The 23,854-nt window shown below is 42.3% G+C and overlaps 1 protein-coding gene across 2 annotated transcripts in view; it reads left to right on the top strand.

Annotated features, from left to right (window-relative positions):
• SAMHD1 (SAM and HD domain containing deoxynucleoside triphosphate triphosphohydrolase 1) overlaps positions 1-21,770 on the top strand; it is a 28,247-nt gene extending 6,477 nt beyond the window's left edge. For both annotated transcript variants that reach the window (XM_052791364.1, XM_052791372.1), the window contains 13 exons: positions 640-800; positions 2,441-2,556; positions 3,172-3,242; positions 4,300-4,455; positions 6,610-6,710; positions 6,819-6,927; positions 7,522-7,613; positions 8,979-9,094; positions 12,650-12,789; positions 15,590-15,679; positions 16,903-17,007; positions 17,376-17,513; positions 19,671-21,770. In XM_052791364.1, coding sequence (XP_052647324.1) covers positions 640-800; positions 2,441-2,556; positions 3,172-3,242; positions 4,300-4,455; positions 6,610-6,710; positions 6,819-6,927; positions 7,522-7,613; positions 8,979-9,094; positions 12,650-12,789; positions 15,590-15,679; positions 16,903-17,007; positions 17,376-17,513; positions 19,671-19,793 — 1,518 coding nt within the window. In that variant the 3' untranslated portion in view covers positions 19,794-21,770. The remainder of the gene's footprint in view (positions 1-639; positions 801-2,440; positions 2,557-3,171; positions 3,243-4,299; positions 4,456-6,609; positions 6,711-6,818; positions 6,928-7,521; positions 7,614-8,978; positions 9,095-12,649; positions 12,790-15,589; positions 15,680-16,902; positions 17,008-17,375; positions 17,514-19,670) is intronic.
• Positions 21,771-23,854: the final 2,084 nt, after the last annotated feature.

Raw genomic sequence — 23,854 nt, 5'->3', positions numbered from 1 at the left:
TGCCTCACACCAAGATATGTGTGTGATAAAATGGTTTTATCTGCTGTTTTGAGGCAAGGATTAAATGTGTGTGTTTATCTTCTCTAGTAAGTCGCTATAGTTACTCAGCTGTCTCTTAAAACGTGTGCTTAGGGATGATCAGGGAGTACTTCTTTCATATTTCAATTATCTTGGTTTTGCATTTTGTTTTATGAAAAAGGTAAATCAAAATTTCCACTCTGCAAAATTTCACTTGATTTTAAAAAAACATAAACAGCGTCAAACCAAACACTTCTTATTGGGTATCTCAGACATGTATTGCAGTATCCTGCTTTAACTGGAATAGCAGAATAAAGACAGCGGTTTTCTCAAGTGTTAAGTTTTGGAATTACACAGGTGCAGATAACATTTTTAGAGATTTTGACTTTAATTCCCTTGCCCTCTGAAATATGCAGCTTTGTCTTTTTTGATGTCATGCTTAAGTAGTTCTCCAAGATAAATCTTGACAGGGTAGGCAGGATACAGCTTTTTTTCAGGAGAAGACAAAACAGTCCCCCTCTCCCACCGAATACCTGACCATTCTAGGTATCCTTTACCTTGGTGCCTGTTTCTTTTCAAAGTCAAATTTTAAATGTTAATTACACTATTTGGCTTTTGTAGGTTTTTAACGATCCAATTCATGGGCACATTGAAATACATCCCCTTCTTGTTCGTATCATCGACACGCCTCAGTTTCAGCGTCTCAGATACATTAAGCAGCTGGGTGGCACTTACTTTGTTTTTCCAGGAGCCTCTCACAACCGCTTTGAACACTCCATAGGGTAAGGTCATGTCGTCTTGCATGCACATCTCTTGCATTTGGATTTCTCTGAGTTTGGTTCCACTAGCGTGGAGTGCCAGCCAAGGGGCATCGCTGTCTTTTGAGCATTGGTGAAAACTGCTATGGTGGCATTTTTGGTCTCACAAATGTTCCTGGATTTCCTGTGTGATTATGGGCTGTTCCCTTGAACTTCATTTAATAAAGACAGTGCTTTATGTTCTCCCTGGTCAAAATTTGAGTTTTAAAGCAGAAACCTGGGAAGGGTACTGGGGCTGCTATAAATGACATGCCAGACAGTTGTAATCCCCTCATTGTCCAGCCCAGCTAAAACCCATTTTATCTGTAATGTTTGCATTTGTAGTTGTGTGCTTTATGCAGTCGATGGCAGATTGTCAGGCTGTTAGCTGTAATAAAAGTTAAACAGAAACAGATGATGGACAGGGGGATTCCCACAGTGTTGCTAGGTTGTTCATGCTCCACAGAGAAGCTGATTAATGACAAATTTAAGCTTGTTTTAAAGGTATATCCCAAGGTGCAGAGAAATTAAACTAGTCAGTGGTTTTTGTTCAGGTGATCTGGCCAGCCTAAAGTTGCTTTTGTTAGTGCTGAAATATTGTGGAGTAAGTCTGGCTTCTGTCCCCACTCAGTGATTCTAACAAGATGCAAATGGCTATTGCAAAAGGGTCAAATCAGTGAGGCAAGCTGGAATTGATTGCATCTGGTGAACCTGAAAAGACAAAAACATGAGGGATATGAACAAAACTTTCACATTAGGAGTCTGAAAACTCCAGTGGTATCAACAACCTTTTCTTTTAAACAGTCTGATTAATCTATATAGCTAAACTTAGGACATTTGTTCTCAACTTGTATATCATTGTGAAGATTTCTGCAGTGTTAAAATAGAAGAAATGAGCTTTGTGTGATTGTTGGTCTAGTAAAAACACACGAAACAGTAAAATTTGGTCCAATAAAAGATACTACCTCATCATATAAAACCTTGCCTTGCTTTAAGGTGTTCTGCAAGGGGGACTATTGAGGCAAGTAGAAAAGGAAGTTGGTGTAGCCCTTGTAAACAGTTTATAGAATGTGCTATATATTTGTTCCTGCTGTTTTCATATCATGAGAACAGAGGCCATTCAGTAAAATGTCAAATCTAAAATGAATGAAAGAGAAATAATTGTCATAAGCTATTGTTAAAATAACAATTTCAAAGAAGAACAAAATGCTTTGGTGACTGTTGTGGACCTTTGCAGTTGTACTGACTCAAGTCAAAGGATGATATGTAAGCTGTGGTGCTTCAAGATCACACTGTCAGTAAGGCACTGCTCTTTGCTTACACAGTTACTCTGTGGTTATGCATTATGAAATACTGCAGGATGCTGTTGTCTCCATGTTTGGGGCATGGTATCTCATGCTTTTTGCTTTCAAATGTGTTACTGATGACTAAAACTCTACTACAGAAAATAGCTTGTCGGTGATTCTTTTGCAGGTCAGGGTTTGAGTATTTGTAGTGTGCTATCTCTTAGACAAGGGGTATGACTTAATGGAACAAAATAGAATAGGTGAACTGCTCTTTTTCTGTTCAGCCTAAAACACTACTATATTCACTTACTTTTTTTTTCCCCCACACACCTGCAACAGGGTGGGCTACCTAGCAGGATGTCTGGTTCGTGCACTGAAGGAGAGACAACCAGAACTGGATATAACCCAGCGAGATATCCTCTGTGTAGAAATTGCTGGGCTTTGTCATGATTTGGGTAAGCAACGCTTAGGATGGCTCATTGCTCTTTGAAAGGTAACCTGGATGACAAGCTGGCTGTGAGATCAGAATGAGAGCGCTGTCTTGGGCTGCTCAGGGCATGGCTATATTCTGAGATGGGATTTGTTTGTTCCTGTTTGGTTCGGAGTACAACTGTGGAGACAGCTCCACTTGGTGAACCTGTAGCCACTCTTAGCTAGTTTTTTGTCTTGTTTCCATATGGTGTTTAGAGTTCTGCCCTCAGTGGCTGAAGTGTCTGCTTTCTTCTGTGATGTCATCAGGTCTCTTAAAACATTTCAGAGTGAAAATTAGTAGCCTTTTCAAAAATTGTTACAATTATTTTATAACTACTTATTTTCTTCAGAGCTGGTGCAGAGTAATGTTCTCAGTGTTACTGTAGTACTTGCCTGTGGTGTAGGTACTGGAACTGGCTATGTTAAGCGCAGTAGTACTTAAGGTGTCTTAGGAAAGTGTACTTGCTGTAGCTGAATCTTCCTCATAGATGATATCAAGATTAAGTCAAATATAAGAGAATCCAGATCTTTAGCTTGCTCAAAATATTTTTACTGACAACCATGTCTCAGATTAAACCTGTGTAATCTTTATTTTTAAGGTCATGGGCCATTTTCACACATGTTTGATGGAAGATTTATTCCACTCACTCGTCCAGATTTGAAGTGGAAGGTAGGCTTTTCACTATTAAAGTAAAAATAGAAAACTGAAATTTTTAAAGGCAGAATAATTTCGTCTTTAAAGACTGCCAGTGCTTGTGAGAATATAGTGATGATCTCACCTTTTCTTGTTGCATCATTTTGATGGCATAATTAAAAACCAGAATGTTGTCTTCTAATCTTGTAATGATTTCGTAGTTGTTCTCTTTAACTGTTTGGGGAATGTCAGCCCCCTCAGCATGGCCGTGAGCAGATGCAGCCTTACTAGCAAAGTAGAACGAGGTGTGGGGAGAAGTGAGGGCAGATATTTGTCACCAGCATCTCTTCCCTGAAAGTGCAAATGCTCTTGAACTCCTGTGTACTTTCATGAAATGGGTTTGTGTATGCACGTCCTCTTCCTGCAGATGTCATGCTGGGTGACACAGAGGAGAAATGAAATGTCTCGGTCTTGTCAGTGCCTGTAGTGTGACTCTGAAGAGGCAGAGTTCGTTAGGACTGCACTGATCATATTGAGCCAGCGTTGTGCCTCAAAATGTGTATTGCGAGCTTTCTTCAGAATATATTTTACAGATGCAAAATACCAACTGGGAGATTCCTTTCCAGTTTAAGATTTTAGTTCAAGGCCAGGATATTTAATACAGTGATTCAAACTTTCAGAAACTTTGAACAGAGTTTCAAGGGTTGTTTGCTGTGAATGAAATGTAATGCAGTCCTTTCAGGCCTCTCTCTGCTTGTAATCACTAAGCAAAATCACCCGAGTAAACTTGTTAATCTCCTGCCCAGCAGAATTGGTTATTTTGTCTTTTAGCATTGTAACTGTCTTACTGCTGTTTGTTAAGATACAAAATTAACAGCTCTCTGCTGAAGAGTGTGTTTCTGGACTCTGTAGACTGGGCGATTTCCTGTTTGGTTAGATACAAAATGAACAGAAAATCACCCAAGTGGTGCACTTTGACAGCACTGTGCACAGGTGCCCTCCCGCAGTGCTGCTGGGTTAGGAGAAAGCTGTGACACTGCAGGAAAGATGCTTAAACTTTGTAATGCAACATTTAGGTGTGTTTTTTTCACAGCACGAAACTGCTTCTGTTGAAATGTTTGAGCACCTGATCGCTTCCAATAAACTAGAAGAAGTCATGAAGTCCTATGGTCTTGTCCTGGAAGAGGATATGAACTTCATTAAGGAACAAATAGGAGGGCCTATAGATGAAACTGCTTGTGAGAAATCGGTGAGTCAGTGTACTGCTCCTGTGGTTATCCCAATAAATGTCTTTAATTTTACTGAAAGAGTAGACAATTTTTGCTTCTGCCATGTTTTATTATTTATTTTTAGCCCCATGAAATTCTGAGAATCCTGGCACAAGAGATGCTAGGGAAGTGTAGTGCTTATTTCTGACAGTGCTGGCAGGAGGTGGTAGCTTCACTATGTTATGTCCTTATGTCTTCCTGAGAAGTTCTTACCTCAAAGTCTTCAGATTAGAGGAAAGCTTAAGAATGTTATCTGTATTTAGTGAACCTAATTCACTGTAACTAGATTGGTAGAACTGAATTTTTAATGGAAACCTTAAATGACCAGGTTAGGATAACAGCCTGTTTACTGGATGCCTGAAGGTGGTGGTGGTGGGAGGTCGTGTTTTCAGGTGGCCATGTGAAGAAAATGTGGAGATAGTTCAGGGTAACAAGCTGATAATGGATAACAAAGCTGAGAACTGGCAGAGATGAGTCAATGAGCAATACAAAGCCTGGCCCAAGTGCCAGAGTCGCATCAGCTTTGATGACAGTAGCAAAGTGCTTGGATTTATTGCAGTAACAAACATAGAGACTTGAAGAAATGTGTTGCCTCAAGAGGCAAGGAAGAAGAGATCGTGATTATTAATCCTGGCAATTCTATTGAAGAATCAAGTACTCTTTCCTCACTTTACAGCTCTTGTCATCTCTTCAAGGACACCCATTCAGTTGCTACCAGAATTAAGAACGTGTCAGTGGGAGATTTGTCATGACAATCTGGTCCTAATCAGAATTTGTATGTTGTCCCAAACAAATCACCCACAAATGTTAGCACTTACCCATTATGTTCTGCTGTAGTAGTGTGTAGTTCTACCATGTTTACTCCAGCACTCTAATGACAAACATAGGGAACTTAGCATAATAAAATTCAGTCTGAGGTCTTGTAGAAAGGGGATATTAATTTACAAAGTCTGCAAGTTGATTTTTACCCACTCACCCTCATTTGCACACAAATCTTGCTGCCTTCCACTTCCATTAATCTTGTGCCAGGTTCTTACCCAATGTCTGTTTTCCCTTGTTTGGATTCTATGCCTGTTTTCCAGCAGGATAATAGGAAAAGGAGTGTCATACATGATACGTTGCAACCTTCTTGCCACCCTCCTGGTGTTAGGCTGCAGGATCTTCCACTGGCAGGCATTTGTACTGTGGTGGTCTTACCGGAGTACAAGCTCCTCTGCTGATGAGGTCTCTGTGCTGTGATGCTATCACATTGCAGGCCTTCTGGTCCTGACACAAACAATGGGTTGTTTATGCTTTGAACATAAATGGTCTCCTGAACATTGTCCCAGTAGCCGAGCTCTGTGATCAGCACAGGATGTTTTTATCTGTGATGTGCTCTCTTCCTGCTGCTTGCACACATTTCCATTCTTATTCATATCAATTTTAAAATTTCTGTAATGCAGATAACATGAAAGCCATTTACCTGTTTGTGTACAATGTTTTCCACCTTCAGAATTTCAAGACCACTTTATGGCATTTTTTGTTTAGCTGAAGAATCACTAAATTTTCAAGAAAATAATGTTTATGTGCAACTTGTATCTTCTTATTTTGGTGTTGATTTCCTGTTTGCCTCATGGCTGAATTATCACTTGCTGGGTAGGAGTTTAAGTAGCTGGCTGTTTAAACAATTTTTATTTAAAACATCTAAATAATTGTTTTAAAACTCTGTTCTATAAAGCTGTATAGTTGGTTGCAGAAGACTGCAAGACAGTGACGTTGTTTGTGGGTTTAACTAATTCCCTGAGGATTAAATGATTCCAACCGTTTCCCCTCTTCGTTGCTATGCATTCTTTTTTTTTCGGCATTTCAAAGCTGCAAGCTTTGCTTTAGTAGAACGGGAAATGAAATACTTATGTACATGGTTCTTATTCTTCCTGATATTCTGGGAAGTCAGCTGCTTAAGCCCTAGTTCTGGGTTTCTAATGCCCAACAGCTTCTGAAAGCTCTTGCATTGTCTTTGTGTTCTTTGCTGCCTCAGTGTTGGATGTTTATCCCAGGGAAAATCAAAGTCTATTCCCACTGTCTTTAAAAAATTGTTCTGTCATTGTTTGCACGCTTTAATTTCTTATTGTTTCTGATTTTTTTTCTGTTGTTAGTGGCCCTACCGTGGTCGGCAAAAGGAGAAAAGTTTCCTATATGAGATAGTAGCTAACAAAAAAAATGGCATTGATGTTGACAAATGGGATTATTTTGCAAGGTACAAATCTTACAGTTTTTGTTTTTATTAAAGATTCCTACTGAAACAATGCTACTGTATGTACAAGTATGATCTCATTGTTAAACACTCTCTGTGGAATATTTTTAGGGATTGCCATCACCTAGGAATCCAGAATAATTTTGATTATAAGCGATTACTTAAATTCACTCGGGTCTGTGAAGTAAAAAACCAGAAGCATCTCTGTACCCGTGACAAGGTAAGCAGTGCATGTGAACCGAGGGAACACTCAGCAGCAAAATGAGTGTGAGGTATAGCAGCACACTGAGAACATATGGGGCATGGCAAAGCCTGCCTCAGGCAGCATGGTACAGCTGCACTCTGGATTGCAGGGGTGTGCTGGGGTTGCCTGCTGGACACTTTTTTAGCCCAAGAGAGGAAGAAGTAGTTGCTGCTCTGAAAGCTGTTCTCAGAAGCAACTGGTTTAAGGAAGGGAGGGACATAGCAAGCCTGTTTGAAAGGTCTTGTGGTGGGTCCCTCCAGGGGAGACTGCAAAACCATCAGCTGTGCATGATCGTGCTCCAAGTCTTCTGAGCAAGAGGTGAATGTGGCTTTGGTGAGGGGCTGCTAAAGGAGCAAGAGGTCCTCTTCTCTGCCCAGGCTGCCTGGCGTCACTGTCAGGTCTCTGCTCTCCCATGGCGGCCTGAGTCTGTTTCAAAATTTGTAAATTGTGAAAGATAACCATTCTGCTCTATGCTGCAAATGAGACAGCTCATTTGATTCCTTGATTGTTCTAGATTTCCAATTAAGTCAATGTCAAAAGTAAAAGATGATTGGGGTTTTTTTGATTCAGGAAGTTGGAAATTTGTATGATATGTTCCACACACGGAATTGCCTGCACCGGCGAGCATACCAGCATAAGATTGGCAACATCATTGAAATAATGCAAGTATTATACTTTGCTTTTCTTGCATTCTATTTATTTTTAAATTCTTGAAACTGTATCTCTGTTTGGACTATTCAGATAATCAATAAGATGTGACAGAATAAAAGCCACTGGGCTATATAACCCAATTCTTGTGGCAAGGCTCAGTGCTTAGAGTATCATAGAGGCTGTGATTAACAAAAAAAAAAAAAGAGAGGAGGACAACAACATCCTTCCATGTGAAATTCAGTTAGAGGAAAATTACTAAAGCCCTGAAGAAGCATAGGACCAGGGTGTGCTTATGCTGTTTTAACCACTGACAGCTGAAGTCAAGTCTTTATCTGTAAGTTAGAGACCACTTTGCTCAAACTGGCTGGTTAATAGAGCAAGGCTACTAACAGAATAAAGTAATGAGCAAGCTTACTGTAGCTCAGCTGAGGCCTGACTTTGTGTTTATGTAATGTCACAGCAGGAAATGTTCAGGATGAGCTCAGCTGGCCACCTGCATTTGTACTTCTCTTGTTGATGCCTATAGAAGTTTCCCTATAGCATTATTCTCTTTACTTTTCTTGAAAAGCAGAAATACTAGTATCCCCAAGTATTTTTTTTTCATTAGGATCTTGGCTGCTGAGTAACCACCTGCTGAGTTTGGAAAAAAGGAACGCAGAAGATTACACGGCACAAGAGTGATTCGTGACTGCTTTCATTTCATAAACTTCAGCTCCTGGTTTAGTGATCCTCTAAAAGTCAGACTGAAGATGCTAAGATTTGACAGTACCTACATGCAAGGAGTAAAACAGCCAAGAAATTTAGTTCTTGGCTTACCATAATTATAGCAGCCTATCCAAATAAGCGTACGAGCTGGAAATGACAACGAGGTACAGGGAACTCTGGAAAAACTTAATCTTTAGAACATCAGTTTTTCCCACCTGAAAATACCATGTCCATGATGCTTTCCCTTTACAATGCTTTGTATTCTCTCAGTTAACTTCTGGAGCAACGAGTCTGTAGAAGGGTACGGTCATCTGTGAGGCAGTGTCATTGCAGCTGAGTGACCATGTCACTGTCTTGCAGCGCTCTCCAATTGTCTAAGCAATGTTAAACTCATAGTCTGAAGCAGAACAAAGTGGACTTGCTCATTCATGGAAAGAAGGTTAAGGTCTGATCTGAACCTGTTTTCAGTAAATGGAAAGACTCTTGAATTGTAATGACAGCATGGAGATAGGACATAGTGCAGTGTGATCAGGGTCTGCTGTGTGCTTGGGATGCAGTTTCATTTATTGTCTTCTATTTATACCATATTAATGCGTTTCTTTTTTGACTCTTGAGCAATAAGGTGTTTCAAAATGATGCTATCCTTAAGTCTTAATTTTGTCTCAAACTAGGATTACGGAAGCCTTTCAAAAAGCAGACAAGTTTTTTAAAATAGAAGGCTCTGGAGGAAAACTGTACCGTATTTCTACAGCAATGGAGGACATGGAAGCCTACAGTAAGCTAACTGGTATGAGCTCTCAGATTTTGTTGTTAAAGTAGAAGAATATGAGTACCTGTTAAAATGCTGTTTTTACAGTTGTTGGCACAGTGGGCCCTTGCCCATGACTAGGATTCTCAAGTACTGCTTCTGTGCACAGATGGTGGGGCAGACCTGGGCCGTCCAACCTCTGTGCTCTCATATCTTGCTGGGAGAGCAAGACCTTCTGGTTTGAATTACTTGTATGTTGAGAGAGAGAGAGAAGCACCAACTTCTTGCGTTCCGCACACATTCAAATTCAGATTATTGCAAGCAGTGCTGTCAGGAGGTCCTGCCTGTGCCCTGAGTTTGTTGCACTTGTCACAAGCAGGATATGTCAGCTCTGAGCGATGCTGTATCTGGCTACACTAGGTAGAGAAGTACTGTATGTGTGTTGTAGTGTGAAACTAACCCCAAGGCAGGTTTCAAAGGGCTCTGATGGGGTCTGAGTTGATTTGCTTGAGATGTTGCTACCCTGCTTGCAAATATAACAGAAGAAAACAGAATACATGAACAACTTAGTTTATTGCTTTAAGTTTCTGGTTGCTCAGATAAGAGCTTGTGAGAATAGTTCTTGTAGGGTAAGTACATGGAGCAGCAACCTGCTTGAAGACTGTCGTGATTTAACCCCAGCCAAGAGCTAAGTCCTACACAGCCGCTCTCTCACTGCCTTGTGGTGGGATGGGGAGAGAATTGGAAGATTAGAAGTGAGAAAACTTGTGGCTTGAGATAAAGACAGTTTAATAGGTAAAGCAAAAGAAATGCACGCAAGCAAAGCAAAACAAGGAATTCATTCGCCACCTCCCACCAGCAGGCAGGTGTTCAGCCATCTCTAGGAAAGCAGGGCTCCATCACACGCAATGGTTACTTGGGAAGACAAACACCATCACTCCAAATGTACCCCTTTCCTCCTTCTTCCCCTGGCTTGATATGCTGAGCATGTTACCATATGGTCTGGAATATCCCTTTGGTCAGTTGGGGTCAGCTGTCCCAGCTGTGTCCCCTCCCAACTTCTTGTGCACCCCCAACCTCCTTGCTGGTGGGGTGGGGTGAGAGGCAGAAAAGGCCTTAACTCTGTGTAAGCACTGCTCAGCAGTAACCAAAACATCTCTGTATTATCAACACTGTTTCCAGCACAAATCCAAAACAGAGTCCCATACAAGATAATATGGAAAAAATTAACTCTATCACAGTTAAAACCAGCACAAAGACATGTGGGGAAACTCCAGCACGATTACAGTGAAGCAAAGGAGTTTCACTGTGATGTTTTCCCCGTTTCTCAAGGTCTGGCTCAGTGCTGTGAAGAGAAAACATAGAGGAATTACTGAATTCACGGAAACTGGCTAGAGTTGTGTTGTGTCCTCTGTTAGTAGTTCCATGGCTTCCCGCTACCATGGTGTCTTGGTTTTGTCTGCCCCTCCTGATCTTCACTGTGAGGCACACCAACATTCCTCTGGCTGGTGTTCAGTGCTGTGGCATGCCCTTACCAGCTTTGTGCAGCATGGGGTGTGGAGGCCAGTGTGGGCAAGGCAGACCCTGCTGCACTGAGGGGTTTGTGATTGGGTGACAGCTGCAGACCCTGCTGAAGAGTGCTCCCAAGTACTGGCAGCTCTTGCAGCACCTGTGAGCTATGGCTCACGAGGATTCCCAAGGCATCTTGCCTGAGTGGCAAGGCAACTATTCTGAGTTTCCAACACCAAGCCTTGGCTGGCCAACAGAGAGACTCAAGAACTTGTATCTTTGGTCCACGGAAAAGGTGACAGAGGGTGAGGGCACTGTTGCAGAGGATCCTGTGTGCCGTAACCTCTGTCATGCTAATGGCCTTTTGCTGGCAATCCTTCATCTGCCACAGCCCCATTCAGCCTGACCATAGACCTGCTGCATCAAGCAGGTGAAGGGGCTGTACAGAGTGCTGAGCTGAGGAGCTGCCTGGCTCCTCTGGCACTGCATGCCTCTGCCCCAGGGGAGGAGAAGGGGCTGGCTGTGAGGGGCAGTAGCTATTGGAGAGCATGAATTGCAGTGTTGGGCTGTGGAAGGCTATGCAGAAAGGCAAGAAGATTAAGTTCTTAATGGGCTAGGATCTGTTCCCTGGGGGCTGTCTGGTCTGTAAGATCAGCCGTGCTAGCAAGTTAGCAGCAGGGTCCTGTTGTAACTGCTTGCTGACCAGTGGTACCTGGTGAGGAGCACAGCTCAGGGCAAAGGAGACCAGGACTGTTCCCTGCCTTTTACAGTCTGCCGCAGCAAGGAACTGCTTGCCAGGGCTGTCGTGTTCAACAAGGAGAGTTGAACAGCAAGGAGAGTGTTGCGAGGAATATGCCAATGTCAGACGTAACAGTGGACTGTGAAGGATGAGTATGTTCTCTTAAACCAAGGCATATCCTTCCCTGCTTTCAGTAGTTGCAACCTGTGGGCTTCTGAGAGGACAATAGGCTGTTTTCAATAGTCCATGATGAGTGATGCTTCTATGAAATTGTCCAATTGCCTTTTGGATCTTTGCAAATTATAAACTCCTGTGAGGTTCTGCAGCAGAAAGTTCCCTAGATTTTTCCATGATGGGTGAAGAACCACTGTTAGTTTTTAATTTGTTGCTTCCTAATTCAACAGCAAATCCTAGTTTTAGTAAAGCATGAGACAGCAAACTTCCTTGTCACTACTGCTTTTGCACAATGGATGTGTTAATGGGCTTCTTATTTCCCCTGCATTATCTCTTCTCTCAATCTGAAGAGACCTAGTGTATTGTTTCTCCTGGAGAGGTTCCTGACTTTGATCAGCCTTGTCCATAAAAACAACCCTCAGTTAAAGGTGTTTTGATACATGGCTCATAGCTTGCTTCTGGAGTGTGTTGGGAGCTGCTTAAGCCAGTTGTGGTCCTAGGTGGGGCATTGCAGAGCTATGCTTGCAAGCACATGGCAAAGCTGTCTAGGTGTTTCTGGCTGGGGAATGCAAATGGAAATGAAGTGCATCTGTGTTGGTTGTGACAGGTGAGCAGCATCCTGCCAGCAGTGGTCTCTTTAAGACAGCCAAAAATAACCTTTATGCTCTGAAGCCACATCAAAAGAAACCTGTGTCTTGCTGCTCATATTGATGGTGGGAAACACACTGCATACTTCACTGCCACGTGGAGACAGGAGGGGGGGACTTTGATGCTAGCATCCAAAGTCTGAGAAATTCTGAATTCTTTATTCTTTTACAAGATAGAGCACCCTTGTACCTGAGCCAGTTAATGCTGGGGTTTAGGATGTTCTGCTGAACAAGATTGGCTAAATAAGAGGAAGCAACTTCCAGTGAAATAATAAAACTTCTTGCAAGGGTGAGAATTGAGCTAGTTTTTCTGTCATCAACTGTTATGAATCTGATGATAATCAAGATGATATTGTAAGTGACTTCTCAGGTGTCAGACTTGGTGTGTTCAGTTATTCTCTGAAAGTGAGTGTCTTTCCTGAAGCAGCAGTTTTTCTTGTTGCTTTAACCTTTGTCCCTGTACCTGCATTTTGCTGTGACGCTGGATTGTGACATACTTAACAAAAATCAATGGAACTTTGGCAGATAATATCTACCTGGAAATTCTGCACTCAAGTTGTCCAGAACTGAAGGAGGCACGAGACATTTTGCATAAAATAGAACGACGTGAATTATACAAGTTTTTAGGAGAGACTCAACCTGAAACAATGAGGCAAATTGTAAAGGTAACGTCCATTGGTGGAAGATTCTGAATTCTATCCCTGTAAAAATGTTCTCTAAGTTGCTGACCATCTTTTTTTCTCTACTTCCATGTGGGTTTTGTTTGTTTTGATTGGGTTTTCTGCTTAACTGCTATTCCAAAAATAGAGTCAAAAGTCACCTCCTGTCTTTATGTAGCTGAGACATGAAACATATTATCAGCAATTGGGAAGAATTTTATTTACAAACAGCCAGAAGAATGGCAAGAGGTGGAAATTCAGAAGTTGATTATTGCAGAAATATTTTCAGAAAAAAACTGTTCTGAAAAATACAAAATTGCATAGAAAGCTGTTACTGTCCAGTGATTGAGAAGGTTATTACTATCATATTGTGTTCATTAAAATTTCAAATTAATAAGGAACACATTTGCTTTGAATCGTAATTTGTGTGCTTTACTTTGAGAACAAATGTCAAATTGAATAACAACTTTCTAATTTCTTGGCATTAAAGTCTGTACTTAGCATAGGCATGCATGTATTTTTTCCAGTGTTTGCTTTTCAAAGCATTCATCAGACATCAGTTTAACTGTTGTCTTATTTCAAAATCATGTTATGTTAGAGCTGACGTTGCTTCAGGTGGCTCAGCTTTTCTTGTAATGTGCTATACCATGTTATCAAATCGTCACTTAATTTTCTCTAAATTTCAGCCATGATGCTTAAAATTTTCCATGCCAAATTTCCAGAAGTGGCTGACTATCTGGAAAGCTTTAATAAAAATAATTCAGCTCTTTCACAGAATAAGGTTAGAGGAGGAATACTAGATGTCTTCTCTCTTCCTCTTCCTGCTCTGTTCTTCCTTTTGTTGGAAGAGAAGGTTTTCTTGTGTTCTTTGTCTAAGAAAAAGTAGTGTTAAGAGATCCTGTATTAAAAAAGTAGGAGGAAATAGGAGGAAGGAAAACATGAAATGGTTGTACATTGATTTTCAAGTTTCTGTCCTTCTGAAGAGGAGTTCAGGATAGGTAGCTTAACAAATGAGATGGGCAGGAGAGTGAATTGCATGTGTTCTACCTTTAAACAGTTCCTTTTAGAAGCTTGGTTAATGAAAAGAAAAACTCTCACTTTGAAAATCCAGCCAGAGGTATTGAGTCTTGGGGTGTCCAGTGTGTTGTTTTGAAGGGAGACTGGATTACTGTTGGTGTCATAATTATATCCAGCCAATGCTTTGCAGCTTCTGATGCTCAGCTGAGGCATTGGGGGAGTTTTTCCTCCTGTGGTGCAGGAGTTGCCTGTTGCAGGAGTGTTGGAGGCTCAATTTCCTCTGAAGTGCTGGAGGTGAGCAGTGGCTGGACAAGACATAGCTGTGTCTGTTCTGCTTCTTAAGAGACTGTAATGCTCTTATGTTTGGAATTATAGAATGGTTTGGGTTGGAAGAGACCTTTAAAGGTCATCTAATCCAACCCCCCTGCAATGAGTAGGGACATCTGCAACTAGATTAGCTTGCTCAAAGCTCCATCCAGTTTTGTGATCCTCAAGGTGGCCAGAGCTGGGGGAACATCCCAAATAGCTACAGAATTCTTAAATTCAAAGCTAAGTTTCCAGTTAATGCAAACTGGAAGAGGTAACTTAAAAAAGGCAAGCAAACAACAAAGAAAAGGAGAAAGTTAGCATACATACATTCTGATACAGAATAGAAATAAAATAGCTTATAAACAGACTGCCTCCTGGCAATTCTTTGTCTAGGTTTGCTCAGTCTAAACTGTTCCTTGGCTTCTTAAGTCACAACAAACCATGCATATGCCTCAGCTTGGCAATGTGTGTGATTCCTTGCTCTTCTGAGCAGTCTCCCTGTCTTTGCAATGGACAAATCATCAGCAAAAAAATGCTGCGGGTTGAATTCCTTCCCTTCTGGACCTCTCTCCTGAATGCTCTGTGCTGCACTCAAAGCTTTTCTCCCATGAGTCTCAGTTGCTCCCAGGAAATCTTGCTTCATCAAATCTTGCATCTTCCCCAGAACATAGCAGCCCTGGACAAAGGTAAACAGGCCATCTTCTCTCTCCTGCCCAGCCATAGCCATTTAATGAGAACTTATACATTTCCATGAACAAGTACTCTCCATCACACTGTGATCCTCTGCTTGGCTTTAGCCTAGCTATCTGCAGGAAATACCCTCTCAGGTCCAAAACCAGACAAAAACCCCTTTGTGGGTTTCAGCTTTCAGCTTTTGAGGTAGGTCACCATCCCCTCCAAAGTTTGCCTAGGAGCTTGCTGCTTTTTGTTTTGTTTTAATAGTGATCAATGACATTACTGATCTTGTCTGTCTCGGGGGGGGGTTTTATATGTTTCAATGTATAGGTATAAAAGCTTTATTAGAGGGTGAGATCCTGCAGCCCTTCATTTGGAAAAATAAAAAAAACGTTTGGTAAAAACATTTAGTATTCAGCTTTGGGGAACTTAACTGCAAAACATTTGTATTAGTAAACCAATTGCTTGAAGGCAGTTATTTTCTGCTTTCGTGGAGATTTCAACTTCCTGGATGGACTCTCTCTCCCCCTCCACCCCCCGTCATCAGGTGTAAAACTTTCCTCCACAGACTAGCAGTATTTGGGTCTTCTTGGTTATATAAGCTTGTTTTGTTTCTACAAATGGGTAGAAAATTTACGGCTAAGATATATAAGGATTCGAACAACCAGATTGCTGCAAGAAGAGCCTGTCAAGCTACAAAGAAATGAAAGTTTTACTTTAGTGACATGTTCTGTCATGCATTTTGTTGCCTTGGTCTAGACCTGATAGTGCATAAATGTAATCTGAGTTACTGTCTTTTTTTCAGAATAATAGCCTGGCAGAAAGTATTGCTAATTCGAAGCCAGAAAAGGATCCTCCAGCTGTGGAGCTAAAGGCTGAAGATTTCATAATTGATGTAAATATCTCTCAGAGCAGGTTCAGAGTAAAAACTTCTCAATCACAGCGGGTCTTGTATACCATAGTGAAAATTGAAGATAATGTTTCAGTACATTTGCAAAGTGAAAAAACAAACCCACAGGGTTGCCTAGTAAATGCAGTCCTAGCTGATCAGCTCAAGGCTCTGAGAGCAAGGAGCTTCCCCCTTGGGAGGTTTGCTGTGGTTGGGAGTGCCTGGGGGCAGAGGCTTCAGGCACCTTCACTGGGCTGTCCTTTGGGCACTTCTGTTCCCAGTGACAAATGTGTTCTCCCATGACTGTCCTCACTCTGAAAAGGGGCAGTACAGAAACCTTTGAGTTTTAGCATATGGGTGTTAAAGTCAACAGTCCAGGAACCACTGCTGCGGATTATGAAGGCAAGTAAACTGTGGGCCCCAGTGGGAGGATGACAGGCACAGTGACTTCCAGGCTTCTGGTATTGAATGCCTGATACATGGCAGTCGCTCCTGGGTTTTGTCTTCTGCATAAAGCACCTTGCTGCCACAGCTCAGTCGCCAGCCAGCACTGGTGGGAAGGAGAGAGCGTGAGACAGAGGAGAGAGCTTGAACAGTCTGCACGTATTGAATAGCTTAATCCCTGTTCTTGGTTAATTCTGGGAAGAGCTAAAGAATCGCTTTCCATAGAGTGCATCACAAATCACTTCTAAAGCTCCCTTGCATTGAAGAGTCATTTCAGGCTGGATAAAATTGTAGCAATTTACTTAGCTTTAAAGTAGTTGACTGTGCTTTCCTTGTCCCACAAATTGAAGTCATGGGCAAGCGGGCATCTCCCTGCTGACCATGAAACTGTTGGTGTACCAAGCAGATGTAACTAATCTTGTCTAAACCTCATGCTTAAAATTGTAAGCTCTACTGCTGCCTCCGTAGGTTGTGTGTTTCGTGGAGGCACAGGCTGGCAAGGGACCAGCATGCTTCCACTGTTTGAAACTGGAGTGTTTCAGAGCATGACTGGGAGCTGGTTGGTCTAAATGTGAATATCCACCTGGCAGCTTCAGGGCGAAAGGTGGTTGAAGAAAAGATATAAAATGCAAGTACCAGATTGTTTTATTACATAATCATTTGTTAATTACTGTTCTATTTGCTTAGTGTCATTTACAGAAGTCTAGTATGTATCCTTTTATATTTATTGTGAGAAAACGAAAGATAAACATTAACAAATGCCATTTTCTTTGTTTTACTTCAAGGTTATCAACATGGATTATGGAATGAAAGAACAGAATCCCATTGATAAAGTTCTCTTCTATTGCAAGGCTGATCCTTCCAAGGCAGTCAAGATCAGTAAAGAACAGGTAGTCTTTTATTTTCCTTGGCTGGCTTCTGAAGGGCATCTCCTTCACTGCTTGTGATAGAAGCAATTACAGTCCTTCATAGTAGTTCTTGCAGGAGTTGTGGAGAGGTTGTAGAATCCGTGTCCTTGCAGGTCTTTGGTGCGTGTTGTACTATGACAATCTGGAATCCTGATAGCCTTTGCATGTGAACAGTATTTAACTTGAATACACTGGGAGTCTTAGAAAAATACAATTGATTTGGATAAAGCTCATGGATTGTAGTGGGATGTTTTTTACTGCTTTCCATTTGTATTCAGATGAAAAAATTGAAGTTCAGTGGACCCTAAATTCCAAGAAATACTAAAGCTTATTTCTTTTTTATTCCAAAGGTTTCAAAGCTTTTACCCATGACATTTGCAGAGCAGGTTATCCGGGTTTATTGCAAAAGTCAGGATCCAGATACTGTTTCAGCTGCAAAACAGTATTTTATTCAGTGGTGTATAGAGAAGGATTTCACCAAACCACAGGTAACATTCACATGTTATTTTTCTTGTTCTTAGACCTCTTCACCTTTGTCCATAAGCTTGCTCTTTCATTAAAAAACTTGGCATTCAGGCCTTGTCTTTGTGGCAGAGCCACTCCTCACTAACCTAGCTTCTGGTTTTATTGTGGCTCGCATCTGGGTGTGCTTTGGTTTCACTGAAATAGTGATGGATTGGCATTGATTTAACTGAAGTCATTTGAGAAGTCATGTTTCTATAACAAAGTTAGTATTCACACAGACACTCGCTAGTTCATGGATACAGGTTTCCTCATAAAAGGCTTAAAACAGCACTGAGAGATTAAAAGATCTAGGGAAGAGGTCAGATCAGTTCTTCTATTGCTTTTCCTCTTTTCCTTCCTTGTTCACCAGCTGTTAAACTCACTCCTCCCCCAGGAGATTCATACCGAGTCCATTTTCTCCGAGTTAGAGTGGAAAATATCTGTGGGAACAAGATTGCAAACCTCTACTCTCTGGGCAACTAGTCTGTAGTGTGAGTTGCCTGCAAGGCTTTACCTGTTCTCTGTGTTTCCCTTTTCTGTCAACTCTCAGAACATGCAAGTTTCCAGCTGTGAGGAAGGAAGAGGGTATATTGCAGCTCATCTGACATTTTGTTTTGTCTTGGGAACTGTCAGAGCTGCCCTGGCAAGTAAAATGGAGGCTCTAAAGCAGACCCTGAGTCCATATGTCTTGCTTTGCATTCCTCCTGCCAAAGGTGGTGGAGAAGCCTGTAACAATTGTGGCTGTAAACTGGTGCTGTGTGATACAGCATCCCCATTGCATGCCCCTTGCAGGAAGGTGAGTGCCTTCATCTAAAAAAAATTACCACGTGCTGCTACTTCCAGTATATCCTTCGTTGTAGGGAAGCAGTTGTGGTTGTATTAAGTAAGTTTTCTCAGTAGCAAATGCTAATGGAGCCACTCTGCTATGTGCATGAGCTGTGAAGTTTCTTGGCTGGAAGTGTCAGTAGGTTTGGTAGATGTGCTGGCAAATCTGCTGTTACATTTCTCCCCTAATGGTTGGCTTTCACTTTTGTTTCTCTGATAGTCATAGTGGGAAAGGGAATAGCTTGCTTCAGTTCCATGCACTTTTTCAGGTATTTTCCACTATCTGGGATCAAGCGTCAAAGTAGAATAAATGCTTATATCAAAATTTCCCAAGTTGCTTAAGAAATGCAGTGTGAACAGTTTGTTCTGAGCCATGTATCTTTTTCCTTTTCATCAGGTATGTTAATATCCCTGACTTTGCATCTTACTTGCTAGAGACACCTGCACGTCTCATTTGGGGAAAGAGCTACATCCTCTGAAATGAAAGACCACCCAGTAGAAGTGCTCATATATGCTGGAGCTACAGCTATAGGCACAAACAACTTGTTTTAAGGCTTGTTCTTATGTCATACTTATGGCATCCATCTTTTGAGAGCAATTCATTTCAGAAGGGCTTTTTACAAATGAATGAAGCAACAAACTTTCTCTGCTTGTAGCTTGTGGAGTATGGTTGTACCCTATAAGCATATTCTTCTAGTTCAGGCATACCCATCTTGCAGGCATGTTGCAGAACATAGTAATGTGTATCTCACCGGCTTATTTCTAAACTTAGAGAGCTTATTGCTCTCTCCCCCGTGTTTGCGGTGCCTGAGCACTAGATTAACGTATATATCTGACAAGGATGGGCACCACTGCCTTAGACCGTACCAGTTACTCTACCAACATTATATGCTTTAAGACAGTGAAAGGCACATCCAAGCACCTACAGCTGGTAGATTGCAACAGTTTTAAATGAGATACTGTGGCAAATTGAGAGGAAGCACAATAATGTTTCTGGTTCATATACCAATGCCCAAAATACAAGCCTGCTGATCTTCCTAGATTTGCTGGTAATAGTTTAGGAAGAGGTGAACTGCCAAGGGTGAAGGCTTCTCAGATATGCGGAGAATTTTTTTTCTCCCCACCAGATGCTACCACTGACTACAGCAGTTTCCATCTCTGGGATGTGCGGTCTTCAATGTTTGTTGATTTACAATGCTTCTAGGACCTTGGATTTATTTTTTCTATTAAGTCTGATACTGAGCTTTTCCCCTGCTTTAGGATAGAAAGCAGAAGTGAATGTACTATCATTAATGTTTTCTGACTTTTAATAATAGGATGGTGATGTGGTTGCCCCTCATCTAACTCCAATGAAGAAAAGCTGGAATAACACAAGAGATGATGAACACAGGACAGCTTCAGAACCCAGCTGCAAACAAAGGCTTCCTTTTGATAAGTAACACTTTTCCTTTTGGTACTATTCAGTCAGCTTCTTCAGAAGATGTGTAAACCTGAGCAGCAACTCTTTTTTAAAAGCCAGTCAGATGGACTGTAAGAATTTATGGAACAATGCAGAAATGCATTTTACAATACAGTATGTTTTAATGTAGGTACTTAAACAAAGTGCATGTTCCAAATGGACTTTTAAAAAATTAACAACCTATTACAGCAGAGCAAGCTCAATTCTCATTTATTTTTGAATGTATTGGCACTGTGTAGCAAGAGTAACTGTAAAAATTGCAATTCATCGTTATTACAAGAAGTGCTGAAAACACGTTACTGTTCCTTCTAGTCCTGATCCCTTAAATGATTGTGATACTGCATGAGCTAGCAGAAAAACTTCCAGCTCAGGTTTTTGGGTTTGGTTTTTTTTTTTTTTTTTCAGTACCTGAGGAAGAGAGGAGTAAGTATGCTTCTGAAAATACAGTGAGGTAATAGAACTTTGAAATAACCATAGATGGCATCTTGAAGAATAGCAAAACAAAATTTCATTTAAAAAGATAAAAGGAGGGGAGAGGGAAATATTTTTAATAACCAAAGATTACTTTTCTGGTAATCAGAAAGCTGATGAAGATGCAGGCCTCTTGCTATAAGTGTGACCACAATTTTTATTGAAGTAACAATGCATTGCAGTGACTTGCAGCCTTTTATTGTTTTATAGTGTATTTTTGATACATTGAATGTTATATTTTTACTGTTACACTGAACTGCAAAAACTGCTCAAAACGTCCATTGTTTGAGTGCTTGCAGGAAAGCAGAGCTACCCGAATGTTTGTCAAGGCAGGTGGATGTGCGCACGGTTCTTGGCACGGTTAGTGAGTCCTGGCAGGATGCTGCACTGGCCCTGCTCTTCCTTGCACCAAGTGTGCCTTGTTTCTGCATTACACTGTACTAGGTAGACAGGCTCTTCAGGAATTCTTCCATTCTTGTATCCCTTCCCTGTTTCTTCTGGATCTCCGATTGCTGTTCCTGTGTAATCTTTCTCTCCCTTGTAGAACTATAAGGGTTCTTACATTTGTCCCTTACTGGCAGTACTAAAGTGAGTGTTGCTAAATGTCCGTCCAGTTGAAAAAGTGGATGAGGAAGACCGTTTTCCTCTCATCTGTTACTCAGGTCTAAGAGGAAGGCTGCTTTCATTAAACAAAAGCTAAAAGCTTGGAAAAGCCCGCCCTCAAAACTAAAAATGCAAAGCAAAAGGTTCAGTAATACTCAGAAATTGGAATGACCTTTGGATTTTTATATCTGAAATGGGGAAAGAAAAGTTCAGCATTCTGTTTTGACAGCCAAGTGTGGGTAACTAGGTTAGTTTCTGAAAATTAACACAATGGGAATTCACTGTGAGAGAACTGCAGAACTTTCTTCATATCTGATTATGTTTCCTTTGCCCTTTTTATCATTAGAACTGATACCTGTTAGGCAGAGGGAAGGAAAATGAGTATTCATGTACTTACTCAGATTTCATTTGTTGAAATAACCAGGAGTCATTTTGCGCTCTGCTGCTTTCTTACGTGCCTGTGCTCGTGTGCCTAAAGGTGCAGCCTCTGCTGTTAATCTCTTTAACAGTATTTCAGATCTGCAGGTGTACCAGGTAACTATTAGAAGGGGTTGTGACCACTTCAAAAGCTTTTAAAGAACTTCTTATTATGCTCCAAGAAACAACATCATAGAGTGAAGGCATTTATCTCCCTTATCTGCATAAAATCAAGTATTGTTCAGAATAATGTAATTTTGTTATTGCTGCTTGGGTTTGTTTTGAATCTGTTATAAAAGGTGCACTTTATACTTGGGAAATATGTTTTTGCTTATGTTTAAGCAAAATTTCGTACTTAATGTTAAGTCCTGAGACAGAGCATTTCTTTTCCTCAAACATGTTAATCTGAGCCTCTCTGGACTAAGAATAAATTTATAAACAATGATTTTACTATTCTTTTAAGGAATTGCAGTGTGCAAACTTTTTTAAAAAATGGTCTTACTGCATAGTTATAAACAACCAAATGTATTTCTAAAGGACAAACGCTGCTCTGTGGAAGTGCAGGTCTTCCAGCTTGAGGAGATGGTTTCTTAATTTATGTTTACTCAAGTGTGGTGTGAATGGTAACTGCAGTGGAGCCAGCTCAGCTGTAAGGAACCATGGTGCCAGGTCTGGGGGGGAAGCTCACAGGGGTTGTGCCAAGGTGGAGTATCCAGCCTCTCCTCATGCCTTGTGGTGAAACTGCAGCCACATGGCTGTTGCCATGCCTGGGCAGAGCAGGCAGGCCTCTGACTTCAGCATCCTTACAGGAGCCGGGTTGCCTTTAGGCACTGCTCCAACTATTGTGTCGGGGAAAAAGGAAAAGTGAAGTCATGCTTCACCAACCTGGTCACCTTCTATGATGAAATGAGTGATCTGGTAGCTGAGGGGAGAGCAGTGGATATTGTCTGCTGCAACAAGCTGTTGAAGTATGGTCTGGATGAGCAGACAGTGGGGTGGAGTGAAAACTGGCTGAAGGACTGGGCCCACAGGGTGGTTGATCAGTGGCAGAAAATCTAGTTGGAGCCCAGTAACGAGTTGTGTACCCCAGGGGTCAATACTGGGTCCAGTCCCAGTAGTCTTCATTACTGGATGATGGGACAGGGTCTACCCTCAGCAAGTTTGCAGATGACACCAAAGAGGAGGTGTCATCAAACATGAGAAGTGGCTGATACACCAGAGGGTTGGGCTGCCATCCAGAGGGACCTTGTCAGGCTGGAGAAATGGGTTGATGGGAACCTCATGAAGTTCAGCAAGGGGAAGTGCAAAGTCCTGCTCCGGGGCAGGGTCAGGCTCATTCACCAGTGTGTGCAGGGGTCACCCACCTGGGAAGCAGCTTGGCAGGAAATGATCTAGGGGTCCTGGTTGGACCAGGTTGACCATGAGCCAACAATGTGCTCTTGCAGCAAAGTATGCCAATGGTGTCCTGGGCTGCCTTAGGCAAAGCAGTGCCAGCAGGCAGAGGATCCTTCTCCTCTTCTCAGCACTGGTGAGCCCACCTCTGGAGTGCTGGGTCCAGTGCTGGGCTCCCCAGTACAGCAGAGACAGCGACAGACTGGAGAGAGTCCAGCAAAGGGCCATGAAGGGGGTGAAGGGACTGGAGCATTTCTACTAAGAGGAGAGGTTGAGGGAGCTGGGACTGTTCAGCCTGGAGCAGAGCGGGCTCAGGGGGATCCCATCAGTGTGTATAAATACCTGGAGGGAGGGTGCAGAGAGGACAGAGCCAGGCTCTTCTCAGTGGTGCCCAGGGACAGGACCAGAGACCATGGGCACAAACTGGAACAGAGGAGGGTCCTTCTGAACATCAGGAAACACTTTTTCACTGTGAAGGTGGCTGAGCACTGGCACAGGTTGCCCAGGGAGGTGGTGGAGTCTCCATCCATGGAGATACTCAAAAGCTGCCTGGATGTGGTTCAGCTGGCTCTGGGTGGCCCTAATGGAGCAGGAAGTTGGACAAGGTGACCTCCGGAGATCACTGCCACCCTTGACCAGCCTGTGATCCTATCCCAGTGCTACTGGCAGAAATGTAAAATGGGTCTGCAGTCAGGGGATGTGTGTCAGCAAGGGGTGAGGCAGGGCTGAGAGGCCTGTGAAGAGGATTGGTTCCTAGTGGCCTCCTGGGCAGCCAAGCTTTATTGGAGCCTTTCCCCAGTCTGGTGATGGCTTGCACCTTCAGTGCCTTCTCTGCTGCTGCCACCATTTGCTGCAGCAACAGCTTCTATGGGGTGGGGAAGATGTTCTTCCTTTTCTCCCTGATCTGAAGGTGGAGGCCACAGGCTACCAGTCCCGGGATGTGGGGGGTCTTGTTAATTCGGGGGCTCTGCTGCATGCCCCCAGCTATGCTTGCAGACTGTGGTGACAGCAGTGGGCATTGCACCTCAACAAGCAGTCTCGGTGAGGACACATGGGCACCTCATCATGCATAAAGGTCCTCAGGGATGGTGCTGTGCAGCCGGTGGCACCAGTGCACAGGAGGTTGGGTGCCCTGAGTGGCTGCAGTGGGCTCCCGGC

Source organism: Harpia harpyja, chromosome 1, assembly GCF_026419915.1.
Source record: "Harpia harpyja isolate bHarHar1 chromosome 1, bHarHar1 primary haplotype, whole genome shotgun sequence".
In the NCBI taxonomy this organism is placed as follows: domain Eukaryota; kingdom Metazoa; phylum Chordata; class Aves; order Accipitriformes; family Accipitridae; genus Harpia; species Harpia harpyja.
This window is presented reverse-complemented; position numbering and strand designations above follow the sequence as displayed.